Source organism: Elephas maximus, chromosome X (genome assembly GCF_024166365.1).
Source record: "Elephas maximus indicus isolate mEleMax1 chromosome X, mEleMax1 primary haplotype, whole genome shotgun sequence".
Classification (NCBI taxonomy): Eukaryota; Metazoa; Chordata; class Mammalia; order Proboscidea; family Elephantidae; genus Elephas; species Elephas maximus.
In genome coordinates this window covers 6,475,074-6,491,020 of record NC_064846.1, presented here as the reverse complement: position 1 = coordinate 6,491,020, position 15,947 = coordinate 6,475,074, and the positions used below count along the sequence as shown (strand labels likewise).

Genomic DNA, 15,947 nt, shown 5'->3' with positions numbered 1-15,947 from the left:
CGGCTGCTAACCAAAGGGTCGGCAGTTTGAATCCGCCAGGCGCTCCTTGAAAACTCTATGGGGCAGTTCTACTCTGTCCTATAGGGTCGCTGTGAGTCGGAATCCACTCAACGGCACTGGATTGGCTTGGCTTGGCATCTACTTGAGCTAAGGAGTACACTCCTCACCAGTTTCATTTGAAGTCTTATACTCCCGTCTAATCTTTGTCTGAAGAGTTGGCTTCAGGAATGGTTTTAGTTTTGGGCTACAGAGAGTCCAGGGGCCAGGACCTCTCGGGTCCCTCCAGTCTCAGTCAGTCCATTAAGTCTGGTCTGTTTACTAGAACTTGAGTTCTGCACTGTACTTTTCTCCTGCTTCGTGAGGGACTCTCTGTTGTGTTCCCTGTCAAGGGCAGTTATTGGTGGTAGCCGGGCACCATCTAGTTCTTCTGGTCTCAGGCTGATGGAGTCTCTGGTTTATGTGGCCCTTTCTGTCTCTTGGGCTCATATTTTCTTCTCTACTGTCTAGTTAGAGAATACCTCTCTCCCACCCTCCCCCTCTCCTAACCATCAAAGAATGTTTTCTTCTGTGTTTAAACCTTTTCTTGAGTTCTTATAATAGTGGTTTCATGCAATATTTGTCCTTTTGTGACTGACTAATTTCACTCAGCATAATGCCTTCCAGATTCATCCATGTTAGGAGATGTTTCACGGATTCATCATTGTTCTCTATCATTGCACGGTATTCCATTGTGTAGATATACCATAATTTGTTTATCCATTCTTCCATTGATGGGCACCTAGGTTGTTTCCACCTTTTTGCTATTGTAAACAGTGCTGCAATGAACATGAGTATGCATATATATATTTGTGTGAGGGCTCTTATTTCTCTAGGATATATTTGAAGGAGGGAGATTGCTGAATCGTATGGTAGTTCTATTTCTAGCTTTTTTGTCTTTAAGTTGAATTTTTTAAAATTGCGCTTTAGTGAAAGTTTACAAAGCAATTCAGTCTCTTGTACACAAAATTATATACGCCTTGCTCTGTACTCCTAGCTGCTCTTCCCCTAGTTAGACAGCACACTCCTCCTCTCCAGCCTGTTTTCCCCCATATCCATTCAGTTAGCTTCTGTCCCTCTCTGTCTTCTCATCTCGACTCCAGACAGGAGTATTTCTAGCTTTTTATGGAAGTGCCAAATTGATTTCCAAAGTGGTTGTACCATTTGATATTCCCACCAGCAGTGTATAAGTATTACAGTCTCTCCACAGCCTCTCCAACATTTATTATTTTGTGTTTTTTGGATTAAGCTAGCCTTGTTGGGGTGAGAAGCTATCTCACTGTAGCTTTGATTTGCATTTCTCTAATGCCTAATGATCTAGAGCGTTTATTTCCTCATGTATCTGTTACCCACTTGAATGTCTTCTTTGGTGAAGTGCCTGCTCATATCCTTTGCCCATTTTTTAATTGGCCTTTTGTCTTTTTGTCGTTGAGGTTTTGCAGTATCGTGTAGATTTTAGAGATCAGGCATCAGTTAGATTTGTTGTAGCAAAAAAATTTTTCCCAGGCTGTAGATTGGCTTTTTACTCCTTTGGCGAATTCTTTTGACAAGCATAAGCGTTTGATTTTTAGGAGCTCCCGGTTATCTAGTTTCTCTTCTGGTGTTTGTGCATTCTTAGTAGTGCGTTGTATACTGTTTATGCCGTGTATTAGGGCTCCTCTCATTGTCCCCATTTTTTCTGCCGTGATCTTTATCATTTTAGATTTTGTATTTAGGTCTCTGATCCATTTTGAGTTAGTTTTTGTGCATGGTGTGAGGTATGGATCTTGTCTCATTTTTTGCAGATGGATATCCAGTTATGCCACCACCATTTGTTAAAGAGACTCTCTTTTCCCCATTCAACTGACTTTAGGCCTTTGTCAAATACCACCTGCTCCTATGTAGATGAATTTACATCTGGATTCCCAATTCTGATCCACTGGTCTGTGTATCTGTTGTTGTACCAGTACCAGGCTGTTTTGACTATCATAGTGGTATAATAGTTTCTAAAATCAGGTAGTGCGAGGCCTCCCACTTTGTTCTTCTTTTTCAGTAATGCTTTACTTATCCGGGGCTCTACCCTTTCCATATGAAGTTGGTGACTTGTTTCTCCATCTCATTAAAAAATGCCACTGAAATTTGGATTGGGGTTGCGTTGTATCTGTAGATGGCTTTTGGTAGAATAGACATTATCACAGTGTTGAGTCTTCCTATCTCTGAGCAAAGTATGTTTTTCCACTTATGTAGGTCTCTTTTGGTTTCTTGCAGGAGTGTCTTGTAGTTTTCTTTTTTTTTTTCAATGGTTTCGTATTTGTTTTTGAAAGTGACATTTTTAGGATTATTTTTTTAAGATCACTTTTTAAAATAATTTTTCTTGTGCTTTAAGTGAAAGTTTACAAATCAAGTCAGTCTCTCACATAAAAACTTATATACAGTGGGGGGGCCAAGATGGCTGACTAGGTAGATGCTACCTCGGATCCCTCTTGCAATAAAGGCTCGGAAAAACAAGTGAATCGATCACATACATGACAATCTACGAACCCTGAACAACAAACACAGATTTAAAGAGTTGACCTGACTGACAGAGACGGAGAACGAACAACTACGGAGAAGCCCCGACTGTTTTTGGAGCCTGGAGCCAGTGTCCCAGTCAGGTAACCTTGGCGCCGGGCTTAGGACTGGGCCCAGGGGACCTGAACACAACATCTTGTGACGGCGCAAACACGGGGCACAGCCCTACCCCCCTGAACTGACCCCAGGAGGGGGCCCAGGCGGTCTGCGTGGGCGGCCTGGCAACGCGGCTGGTGGGAGGAGAAGTCCCCGGGAGGCAGTGACTGGTTTTGGAGCCGGGAGTGCAGCGTCCCAGCCGGGGAACCTTGGCGCCGGGCTTTGGACTGGGCACAGGGGGGCTGAACACAGCATCCGGTCACGGCGCAAACACGGGGTGCAGCCCTACTCCCCTGAACTAACCCCGGGAGGGGGCCCAGCCGGTCCACGGAGGCAGCACGGTGACGCGGCTGGCGGGACGAGAAGTCCCCGGGAGGCAGCGACTGATTTTGGAGCTGGGAGTGCAGCGTCCCAGCAGGGGAACCTTGACGCTGGGCTTTGGACTGGCAGTGGAGGATCTGACCACGGCTTCAGCGGGCCAGACCCTCGGGGACAATCTCCACACAGCCAGCACACATAGGCGACATGCCCCTCGGGAATCTCAGATGAAATAGTCATCCCAAGCAAGATAAGCAACTTTGGCTTTATTATGGGGTGTACCCTCTCCTGAGCCCTCCCCCACCCTTCCCAGGCGGCTTCATTAACATTGGAATTTCCTGAGCCAGAGGGAGAACGGCTCCGGCTCCGCGGCTTTGCTTTTCCCTTTTTTTTTTTTTCCTGGTCTTTTCCTAACCCATTCTTCCAGCCTGACAGAAGCAACCACAAAAAACCCAGGGACCAAAAATCCTTCCCTAATTGGACTAAAAACACAGAACCAGCTCCAGCCAAGCATATATGATCCAAATCTCGGGCTTTCATCCTTACAGGGAACAAGGTGGCTATAATAATGCAAAGGCAGTTCTGATAGGGATCTGACTGCATTTTTTTTAGTGGATTTACTGGAAAAACAAGTTTCCCAGGTCTGATATCTCTGCTTATTCAACACAGCCCTAACTGACCCACAACAGGGAACTGAGGGCTGAAGCTCCCCCCAGACCACCTAGCCTCTTGCCTTAGGGGTCTAAGGAGGGTGACACCTACCAATCAGTAGAGGTACTTGCATTGGGGGCCTAAGGTACAGCTGCAGAGCCCTACCACCAAGGTGCTGCAGGAATAGAGACACACCTACCTCACTGACACTTGGGGGAAGCCTGTCAGCATCCTGCCCCCCCTGGAGTGTGAACCCCAGCTGCTAATAGAATCTGGTGCACACAACTATCACCACTACTTCTCGAGGTGGATAGGTGTTACGGTGCAGCACACACTTGATGGCCCAAAATCAGATTCTACTCAAGAATAGTGAATAGACTCAGGCATATATATCTGGCAACAGCCCAAACCAGCTGGTAATAGGTCATAAGTAAGTCAAGGGCTATAACAAACAAGACAGCACAATCTAGTAGCCCATCCACGTATATTGAAAGAAAACAAAACAAGATAAGACTCAGTGAGCAAATATAGAATAAATCACTACTATATTTTTAATTTAAATTAAAATATTTTAGTGATGGCTCGGAGACAGCAGTCAATATCAAACCACATGAAGAAGCAGACCATGACAGCTTCTACAACCCCCCAAACAAAAGAATCAAAATCTTTCCCAAATGAAGATACAATCCTGGAATTATCAGATACAGAATATGAAAAACTAATTTACAGACTGCTTCAAGACATCAGGGTTGACCTCGGAAATGAAATAAGGCAAACTGCAGAAAAAGCCAAGGAACACACTGATAAAACAGTTGAAGAACTCAAAAAGATTATTCAAGAACATAGTGGAAAAATTAACAAGTTGCAAGAATCCATAGAGAGACAGCATGCAGAAATCCAAAAGATTAACAATAAAATTACAGAATTAGACAATGCAATAGGAAGTCAGAGGAGCAGACTCGAGCAATTAGAATGCAGAGTGGGAAATCTGGAGGACCAGGGAATTAACACCAACATAGCTGGAAAAAAATCAGATAAAAGAATTAAAAAAAATGAAGAAACCCTAAGAATCATGTGGGACTCTATCAAGAAGGATAACTTGCGTGTGATTGGAGTCCCAGAACAGGGAGAGAGGACAGAAAACACAGAGAAAATAGTTGAAGATCTGCTGACAGAAAACTTCCCTGACATCATGAAAGACGAAAGGATATCTATCCAAGATACTCATCGAACCCCATTTAAGATTGATCCAAAAAGAAAAACACCAAGACATATTATCATCAAACTTGCCAAAACCAAAGATAAAGAGAAAATTTTAAAAGCAGCCAGGGAGAAAAGAAAGGTCTCCTTCAAGGGAGAATCAATAAGTTCAGACTACTCAGCAGAAACCATGCAGTCAAGAAGGCAATAGGATGACATATACAGAGCACTGAAGGAGAAAAATTGCCAGCCAAGGATCATATATCCAGCAAAACTCTCTCTGAAATATGAAGGTGAAATTAAGATATTTACAGATAAACACAAGCATAGAAAATTTGCAAAAACCAAACCAAAGCTACAAGAAATACTAAAGGAAATTGTTTGGTCAGAAAACCAATAATATCAGATACCAGCACAACACAAGGTCACAGAACAGAACATCCTGATATCAACTCAAATAGGAAAATCACAAAAACAAATTAATATTAATTTAAAAAAATGCTCAAAACAGGGAATCATTGAAGTCAATATGTAAAAGATCACAAAAATCAAAAAGAGGGACTAAATACAGGTGGCATAGAACTGCCATATGGAGAGGGATACAAGGCGATATAGGACAATAGAAGTTAGGTTTTATTTAGAAAAATAAGGGTAAATATTAAGGTAACCACAAAGAGGTATCACAACTCCATAACTCAAAATAAAAGCCAAGAGAAACGTAACGAATCAACAAACATCAACAAAAAGAACATCGAAGAGGAAATAACCAAATCAATCCCATTCACAGTAGCCCCCCAGAAGATAAAATACTTAGGAATAAATCTTACCAAGGATGTAAAAGACCCATACAAAGAAAACTACAAAGCTCTACTACAAGAAACTCAAAAGGACATACTTAAGTGGAAAAACATACCCTGCTCATGGATAGGAAGACTTAACATAGTAAAAATGTCTATTGTACCAAAAGCCATCTATACATATAACGCACTTCCCCATATGAATTCGGTGATTTGTTTCTCTATCCCCTTAAAATATGACATTGGAATTTGGATCGGAAGTGCGTTTCGATGTCATATTTTAAGGGGATAGAGAAACAAATCACCGAATTCATATGGAAGGGAAAGAACCCCCGGATAAGCAAAGCATTACTGAAAAAGAAGAAGAAAGTGGGAGGCCTCACTCTACCTGATTTCAGAACCTATTATACAGCTACAGTAGTCAAAAGAGCCTGGTACTGGTACAACAACAGGCACATAGACCAATGGGACAGAATTGAGAACCCAGATATAAATCCATCCATGTATGAGCAGCTGATATTTGACAAAGGACCAGTGTCAGTTAATTGGGGAAAAGATAGTCTTTTTAACATATGGTGCTGGCATAACTGGGTATCCATTTGCAAAAAAATGAAACAGGACCCATACCTCACACCATGCACAAAAACTAACTCCAAGTGGATCAAAGACCTAAACATAAAGACTAAAACGATAAAGATCAGGGAAGAAAAAATAGGGACAACCCTAGGAGCCCTAATACAGGGCATAAACAGAATACAAAACATTACCAAAAATGATGAAGAGAAACCAGATAACTGGGAGCTCCTAAAAATCAAACACCTATGCTCATCTAATGACTTAGTAAAAAGACCACCTACAGACTGGGAAAGAATTTTCAGCTATTACATCTCAGACCAGCGCCTGATCTCTAAAATCTACATGATTCTGTCAAAACTCAACCACAAAAAGACAAACAACCCAATCAAGAAGTGGGCAAAGGATATGAACACACATTTCACTAAAGAAGATATTCAGGCAGCCAACAGATACATGAGAAAATGCTCCCGATCATTAGCCATTAGAGAAATGCAAATTAAAACTACGATGAGATTCCATCTCACTCCAACAAGGCTGGCATTAATCCAAAAAACACAACATAATAAATGCTGGAGAGGCTGCAGAGAGATTGGAACTCTTATATACTGCTGGTGGGAATGTAAAATGGTACAACCACTTTGGAAATCCATCTGGCGTTATCTTAAACAGTTAGAAATAGAACTACCATACAACCCAGAAATCCCACTCCTCGGAATATACCCTAGAGATACAAGAGCCTTCACACCAACAGATATATGCACACCCATGTTTATTGCAGCTCTGTTTACAATAGCAAAAAGCTGGAAGCAACCAAGGTGTCCGTCAACGGATGAATGGGTAAATAAATTGTGGTATATTCACACAATGGAATGCTACGCATCGATAAAGAACAGTGACGAATCTGTGAAACATTTCATAACATGGAGGAACCTGGAAGGCATTATGCTGAGCGAAATGAGTCAGAGGCAAAAAGACAAATATTGTATAAGATCACTATTATAAGATCTTGAGAAATAGAAAAAACTGAGAAGAACACATACTTTTGTGGTTACGAAGGGGGAGGGAGGGAGGGAGGGAGAGAGTTTTTTATTGATCAATCAGTAGATAAGAAATGCTTTGGGTGAAGGGAAAGACAACACTCAATACAAGGACGGTCAGCCCAATTGGACTGGACTAAAAGCAAAGAGGTTTCCGGGATAAAATGAAAGCTTCAAAGGTCAGCGGAGCAGGGCAGGGGTCTGGGGAACATGGTTTGAGGGGACTTCTAAGTCAACTGGCAAAATAATTCTATTATGAAAACATTCTGCATCCCACTTTGAAATGTGGCGTCTGGGGTCCTAAATGCTAACAAGCGGCCATCTAAGATGCATCAGTTGGTCTCAACCCACCTGGATCAAAGGAGAATGAAGAACACCAAGGTCACACGACAACTAAGAGCCCAAGAGACAGAAAGGGCCACATGAACCAGAGACCTACATGATCCTGAGACCAGAAGAACTAATTGGTGCCCGGCCACAATCGATGACTGCCCTGTTAGGGAGCACAACAGAGAACTCCTGAGGGAGCAGGAGATCAGTGGGATGCAGACCCCAAATTCTCATAAAAAGACTATACTTAATGGTCTGACTGCGACTAGAGGAATCCCGGCGGCAATGCTCCCCAGACCTTCTGTAGGCACAGGACAGGAACCATCCCCGAAGACAACTCATCAGACATGAAAGGGACTGGTCAGCCGGTGAGAGAGAGATGCTGATGAAGAGTGAGCTAATTAAATCAGGTGGACACTGGAGAGTGTGTTGGCAACTCTTGACTGGAGGGGGGATGGGAGGATAGAGAGAGAGGGAAGCTGGCAAAATTGTCACGAAAGGAGAGACTGAAAGGGCTGACTCAATAGGGGGAGAGCAAGTGGGAGAAGGGAGTAAGATGTATGTATACTTACATGTGACAGACCGATTGGATTTGTAAATGTTCACTTGAAGCTTAATAAAAGTTAATTTAAAAAATGAAATGGAAAGCATAAACATAGATATCCTAGGCGTTAGTGAACTGAAATGGATTGATATTAGCCATTTTCAGTTGGACAATCATATAGTCTGCTATGCTGGGAATGACAACATGAAGAGGAATGGTGTTGCATTCTTCGTCAGAAAGAACGTTTCAAGATCTATCCTGAAGTACAACGCTGTCAGTGATAGGATAGTATCCATATGCCTACAAGGAAGACCAGGTAATACAACTATTATTCAAGTTTACGCACCAACCTCGAAGGCCAAAATGAAGAAATGGAAGATTTTTACCAACTTCTGCAGTCTGAAATTGATCAAACATGCAATTAGGATGCACTGATAATTACTGGTGAGTGGAATGTGAAAGTTGGAAACGAAGAAGGGATCGGTAGTTGGTTCCAGGTACTGATGGAATACCAACTGAGATGTTTCAACAAATGAATGCAGGGCTGGAAGTGCTCACTCATCTATGCCAGGAAATTTAGAAGGCTGCTACCTGGCCACCCGTCTGAAAGAGATCCATATTTATGCCTATTCCCAAGAAAGGTGATTAAACCAAATGTGGAAATTATCGAATAATATCATTAACATTACGGGCAAGTAAAATTTTGCTGATGATTGAAAAGTGGTTGCACAGAACAGCCAGAAATTCAAGCCAGATTCAGAAGAGCACGTGGAACCAGGGATATCATTGCTGATGTCAGATGGATCTTGGCTGAAAGAGAATGCCAGAAAGATGTTTACCTGTGTTTTATTGACTATACAAAGGCATTCGACTGCGTGGATCATTACAAATTATGGATAAGATTGCTAAGAATGGGAATTCCACAACACTTAAGTATGCTCACGTGGAACCTGTACATAGACCAAGAGACAAGTCATTCGAACAGAACAAGGGGATACTGCCTGGTTTAAAATCAGAAAGGTGTGCATCAAGGTTGTATCCTTTCACCGTACCTATTCAGCGTATGGATATTATCCTATCAGTGACAGCATTCTGCTTCAGGGTAGATCTTGATATGTTCTTTTTAACGATGAATACAATGGTATTCCTCTTCAAGTTGTCATTTCTGGCATAGTACACCATTTTTTTTTTTATTACACACACCATATGACTGTCTGATTCAAAATGGCCAATACTAGCCCATTTCAGCTAATACCTAGGATACTGATATTTATGCATTCCATTACATCTTTGATGAATTCCTATTTTCCTAGATTCATACTTTCTACATTCCATGTTCCAATCATTAATTGATGCTTGCAACTGCTTCTTCTCATTTTGAGTCGTGCCACATCAGCAAATGAAGGTCCCAACAGCTTGACTTCATTCATGTCATTAAGGTCGACTCTTCTTTGAGGAGGCAGCTCTTCCCACGTCGTCTTCTGAGTGCCTTCCAACCTGAGGGGCTCATCTTCCGGCACTATATCAGACAGTGTTCTGCTGCTATTCATAAGGTTTCCGCTAGCTAATTCTTTTCAGAAGTAGACCGCCAGCTCCTTCTTCCTAGTCTGTCTTAGTCTGAAAGCTGACACCTGTCTGCCATGGGTGACCCTGTTGGTACCTAAATACTGCTGGCATAGCTGCCAGCATCAGAGCAAACACTCAAGTTCCCACGGTACGACAAAGTGCCAGATACGTGGGTGGGTGTTTACCCTAGGGAAATGAAAACTTAGGTTTGTAGCAGCTTTATTTGTGATAGCTCCAAACTGGATACTCTTCAGTCAGTGAATGGACAGGCAAACAGGTCAATCTATACCATTGAATACCACTCTGCAATATAAAAGAAGGACCTGTCCGTATACACACAGCGTCCATATATACACAGCGTCCATATACACACAAAGGGAATGAAGCTCAAAGGCATGCTGATTGAGAGAAACCCGTGCGAAAAAGTTGCATGCTGTTTGATTCCATTTATATAACATTCTAGACAGGACAAAAGTATAGTGATAGTGGTTGCCAGGGGTTATGGGTGGGGAGAGTGTGCAACAGTAAAGGCAGCTAGCATGGGAGTGTTTTATGGGGCCGTAGAACTGTTCTGTATCCATCTTGTGGCAGTGGTTACATGAATCTGTATATGTGTTAAAAGTCATAGAACTGTACACAAAAGAAAAAAATCAATTTCCCTGTATGATGGTGAATAAAGGAAAAATGAATAACTGAGAAAGTAGTCCAAGGGGCTGGGGGCCATGCAAGAGCCTGGCCAGCTGATGCCTCCACTGTTACCTGCGGGCTGTATGAGGTGGAGTAAGATCTTTCTGGTCCCACAGCAACTTACAGAGCTTGCACTGGCGTGGAGACATGGACGGGGGAGTGTAGGCACCCGGCGTCTATCTACAAATTTAGCCAGGGGGTCTGTAGAAAGCTAGGCAGCTGACGTTTCCGGGGAGTGAGTTCCCAAATACATTGCCAAGTAGCTGGAGCAGGATGCAGAGTGCTGCCTGTGAAGGGAGAGGGCGAGAGAGTGTCTCTGTCCGCAGGGTGACAGCTCTGCCCTGGGCCCTCAGGGAGCCAGGATGCTAACAGGACTGGATGACTGACAAGCAGTAGGGGCAGAGGAAGGCTTGTCTACCTCCAGAGTGACCCATGGAAAACATTCCCAGTGCAGGTTCTGTGCTAAAAACACTATGCTGTCCCCCCAGCTGTCCCCTGAGGTAGGACTGTCCTTATTCCGTCTTGCACTGTGTAGTCTTGCACTGTCTTAACTAGAGAGACCCAGCAGGGCTTTGCCAACGCCTCCATCTGCTGTGGTGGAAGCTGCAGAGATGCCTCTCCTCCTCCCCTCAGGTTGTGTGTGTCCCCTGTGGATTCTCATGTCCTTTTTGTGCCTGGTTGTCCTCTACTACATCCTGTGGTCCGCCTTGTTCCTGCGCTCCATGGATGTGATAGCGGAGCAGCGGAGGACACACATAACAATGGCCCTGAGCTGGATGACCATCGTCGTGCCACTTCTAACTTTTGAGGTGAGCTTTCTGAGGAAACAGTCTTCATATTCAGAGCCCCGCCCTTCCCTATAACAGCAGCTTGGACACTGGTGCAGCTGGCGAGCCCTTGAACTCACAGGGTGCCAACTCCCACAGAGATGCCTACAGAGACCATCAGGAGACTTAGAACAGCCTGTCCTGTCTGGGGCTGGGAACCGGCCGTGAGAAGGGCCCCTTTTTAGCCAGGACGCGCCCATATTTATGGCTGCTGCTACTTTCTGAAAAGGAAAGTTGTATTTTGTATTTTACTTCTATGGCGAATGGTGCAACAAGCACTGTTTGCTCCTGAGAACAAACACCAAGAGGTCTCTCCCGTGAGAAGCACAGGCCTTAGAAACTACCCTTGCTTAGTCCTGAAGAGGCACGTGACGCTGGGCGGCCCCTCCCCGACGCTGGGAGGGTGGCCATTCTTTCCTCTAGTGCTCACTTCCCTCCCTGAGACCTGCTGGGGGTGTCTAGTGAGGCTCTGGCTGCAGGCTTCCTCTGACCACTTGCAGATGTTGCCTCAGCATGACCTTGACTGTTTCTTTCTTTAGATCCTGCTTGGTCACAAACTGGACGGCCACACGCATTCTCTTGTATACCAATATTTGTCCCACTGCATCTTTCGCTGATCACTCTCATGGCAACAACCTTTGGACAGAAGGGAGGAAACCGCTGTATATACACACCATTTGGAAGCCCTTGTGCGTGTTGTGCGTGAGTGCACCCACGCTCTAGCAAAGGAGGAACCTGAGGGCTCCAAATGAAGGTGCTTGCCTGGGAAGGCAGGGCCCAAGGCGGGTCTCAGGTCTTCACCAAAAAGCCACGCCATCGGCTTGCTCTCCACTGGCTGGCACCACTCTTCTCTAGCAGTGTCGGGCAGAGAGTTGAGGGATACCAGAATCAGCCCAGCAGCCCCTCCTAAACCTAGTCTTGTCAGTGGTACTTAATTAGCATTTTTGTCCTCACCACGCCCAAGGTGTGGTCCCCTGTTTGCTAGGCTCAGAGGCTCCTTTGCGCATACCCCCAGAGGCTGCCCTTCTGCAAGCCTGAGCGGTGGAGCTGGGGAGGGCCCTAGACTGCAGCCCTGGCTGTCCTTGTCGGCTGTATGCCAGGAAGGCCAGCACTGAACTGCCATTCCTATGCTGGGTGCAGGAAACACTGGCTTCCTAGAAGTCGCTGGAGGGGCCCCTGGAGCCCAGGCCTCCCACTGGCCTGGACCAGCACATGCCTGACGGCCTCCCTCATCCCGGGAGTGACAAAATTCCTCTAATTGGATGACATTCTATGCCCCACGGGAGGGTTGGACCAGGGACGATTAAGAGGATGACAGCATCGTCTAGGTTCTCACAGGTATCTGAGCCTCGCTAGAGCCCTGGTTAAGAGCTTGGGTGCTGAACCAAAAGCTTGGCAGTTCGAATCTATCAGTTGCTCCTTGGACACGCCATGGGACAGTTCTACTCTCTCCTGTAGGGTGGCTATGAGTCAGAATATAGTCAACGGCAACGGCTTTGGTTTGGTTTTTTCGTTTAGAGCTGAGGTTCTCAACTATGTGTACCCTCAGGGTCACCTGGAGGGCCTGGTCAAGTTCCAGGTTTTCAGTCCGGGTTCAGTCTTTGTTTCTGGGGTGTCAGAATAAAGCATTACCGCAAAGCTGTGCAACTTCACGTTTGGGAAAGAAAATGTATGTGAAACTCACTTGAACCAAGTTTTTGAAAAAGTGTTTTCTTATTTTTCAGGGTGATTCGGTATTTGCAAAGATTTCTGTCAGTTTCTGCTTGAAATTTTCCCATTTTTAAGAGAATACGGAAACATCTCATATGACCTTCATCACGAAGATAATGAAGAAATGGAAGAAAGCCCTGTTCCGGAACCTCCTAAAATTGCTCCTATGTTTCGAAAGAAGGCCAGCGTAGTCATTACACAGAGCCCTGGAAAGTATGTGCTCCCTCCTCCCAAGCTAAATATCGAAATGCCAGATTAAAGGCCCTTCTTTCCGGGAGGGAACTTCGGTGGATCGGACACACACTCCTCGCCCTCCCTCTGCCTTTGTGTGCACCCTCCACCCAGGGCTGAAACTGGAGCTGGGCCCCCGGGGACTGTCATCTCCTGCCTTGTTTGCATTCAAAGCCTCTCTGTGACTCCCCACCACATGCCACAGAGGAGGAGGGGCCTGTACGAAGTGGCGTGGGGGGTGTCAGGGTAAGTGTGCTTGACGGAGAGTGTGCCCTTGAGAGCAGGAGAAACTGACTTCCACATGGGCCTGAGGAGCTGGCTCATTGCCCTTGGGGGTGGACGCTGAGGCCCAGGAAGGGGGGCTTCGTGTCTGTTGGGTGAAATGCTAAATAGGATCACAGTGCTTTGAAAGCACGTCTGCCAGGATGTGTGGCCCAGACTTCTCCTGCCGTGCATAGTCAGTAGGAGCTCTCCACGTGTCGCTGTTGCCCACTGGTTGTATGCCTTGCGGGCCTCACTCCCAGCGCCCTACCCGGGAAGGCCTTGCTCTTGGGGCAGGACCACGGCAGGTTTTCCTTAAAGCCTCCTTGGCAAGCCCTTTCTCATGGAGTGACTCCATGGCTGTATACTATGTGTTGTTGTTGTTGTTAGGTGCCTTTGATTCAGTTCCGACTCATAGCGACCCTATGCACAACAGGATGAGACACTGCCCAGTCCTGCGCCATCCTTACAATCGTTATGCTTGAGCTCATTGTTGCAGCCACTGTATCAATCCACCTCATTGAGGGTTTTCCTCTTTTCCGCTGACCCTGTATTCTGCCAAGCATGATGTCTTTCTCCAGGGACTGGTCCCTCCTGACAACATGTCCAAAGTAGGTAAGACCCAGTCTTGCCATCCTTGCCTCTAAGGAGCATTCTGGCCGCACTTCTTCCAAGACAGATTTGTTCGTTCTTTTGGCAGTCCATTGTATATTCGATATTCTTCGCCAAGACCACAATTCAAAGGCGTCAACTCTCCTTAGGTCTTCCTTATTCATTGTCCAGCTTTCACATGCATATGATGTAACTGAAAATACCATGGCTTGGGTCAGGCACACCTTCGTCTTCAGGGTGACATCTTTGCTCTCCAACACCTTGAAGAGGTCCTTTGCAGCAGATTTGCCCAATGCAATGCGTCTTTTGATTTCTTGACAGCTACTTCCATGGCTGTTGATTGTGGATCCAAGTAAAATGAAATCCTTGACAACTTCAGTCTTTTCTCCCTTTATCATGATGTTGCTCATTGATCCAGTTGTGAGGATTTTTGTTTTCTTTATGTTGAGGTGTAATCGATACTGAAGGTTGTGGTCTTTCATCTTCATCAGTAAGTGCTTCAAGTCCTCTTCACTTTCGGCAAGCAAAGTTGTGTCATCTGCATAACGCAGGTTGTTAATGAGTCTTCCTCCAATCCTGATGCCCCGTTCTTCTTCATATAGCCCAGCTTCTCGGATTATTTGTTCAGCATTCAGATTAAATAGGTATGGTGAAAGAATACAACCCTGATGCACACCTTTCCTGACTTTAAACCAATCAGTATCCCCTTGTTCTGACCGAACAACTGCCTCTTGATGTATGTAAATATTCCTCATGAGCACAATTAAGTGTTCTGGAATTCCCATTCTTCGCAGTGTTATCCATAGTTTGTTATGATCCACACAGTCTAATGCCTTTGCATAGTCAATAAAACACAGGTAAACATCCTTCTGGTATTCTCTGCTTTCAGCCAGGATCCATCTGACATCAGCAATGATATCCCTGGTTCTATGTCCTCTTCTGAAAGCAGCCTGAATTTCTGGCAGTTCCCTGTTGGTATACTGCTGCAGCTGTTTTTGAATGATCTTCAGCAAAATTTTGCTTGCGTGTGATATTAATGATATTGTTCTATACTTTCCACATTCAGTTGGATCACCTTTCTTGGGAATAGGCTTAAATATGGATCTGTTTCAGTCAGTTGGCCAGGAAGCTGTCTTCCATATTTCTTGGCATAGGCGAGTGAGCACCTCCAGCGCTCCATCTGTTTATTGAAACATCTCAGTTGATATTCCATCAGTTCCTGGAGCCTTGTTTTTCGCCAATGCCTTCAGAGCAGCTTGGACTTCTTCCTTCAGTACCATTGGTTCCTGATCATATGCCACCTCTTGATATGGTTGAACATTGACTAATTCTTTTTGGTATAACGACTCTGTGTATTCCTTCCATCTTCTTTTGATGCTTCCTGCGTCGTTTAATATTTTCCCCATGGAATCCTTCACTATTGCAACTCGAGGCTTGAATATTTTCTTCAGTTATTTCAGCTCAAGAAACGCCGAGTGTGTTCTTCTCTTTTGGTTTTCCATTTCCAGCTCTTTACACGTGTCATTATAATACTTTGTCTTCTCGAGGGTCCCTTTGAAATCTTCTGTTCAGCTCTTTTACTTCATCAATTCTTCCTTTTGCTTTAGCTGCTTGATGTTCCAGAGGAAGTTTCAGAGTCTCCTCTGACATCCATATTGGTCTTTTCTTTCTTTCCTGTCTTTTCAGTGACCTCTTGCTTTCTTCCTGGATAATGTACTTGATGTCATTCCACAACTCGTATAGTATTTATACAAATATTTCAGCATTGTGACATACGGTGTGCAATCCTACTCTGTACAGTCTACTCTGTTAAAGTATTTTTTTACAAGCTTGTACTCGAGATGGACGTGCTCTGTGCTGGAGTAGAAGCTGGCGGCATACTGCCTGCCCCACAGGGGCTGCCTTGTGGGACACAGCC

At 44.7% G+C, this 15,947-nt stretch overlaps 3 protein-coding genes across 6 annotated transcripts in view; 2 read left to right on the top strand and 1 right to left on the bottom strand.

The window, feature by feature from the left end:
- Positions 1-13,397, top strand: part of TMEM185A (transmembrane protein 185A) — a 161,607-nt gene extending 148,210 nt beyond the window's left edge. Inside the window, exon 6 of the mRNA XM_049872230.1 lies at positions 12,940-13,397. Coding sequence (XP_049728187.1) covers positions 12,940-12,999 — 60 coding nt within the window. The 3' untranslated portion in view covers positions 13,000-13,397. The remainder of the gene's footprint in view (positions 1-12,939) is intronic.
- The window catches only part of LOC126069185 (protein EOLA1-like), a 56,451-nt gene that overhangs the window by 15,918 nt on the left and 24,586 nt on the right, over positions 1-15,947 (bottom strand). The gene's annotated exons all lie outside the window — the stretch shown is intronic.
- LOC126069182 (heat shock transcription factor, X-linked member 3-like) overlaps positions 1-15,947 on the top strand; it is a 124,031-nt gene that overhangs the window by 89,769 nt on the left and 18,315 nt on the right. The gene's annotated exons all lie outside the window — the stretch shown is intronic.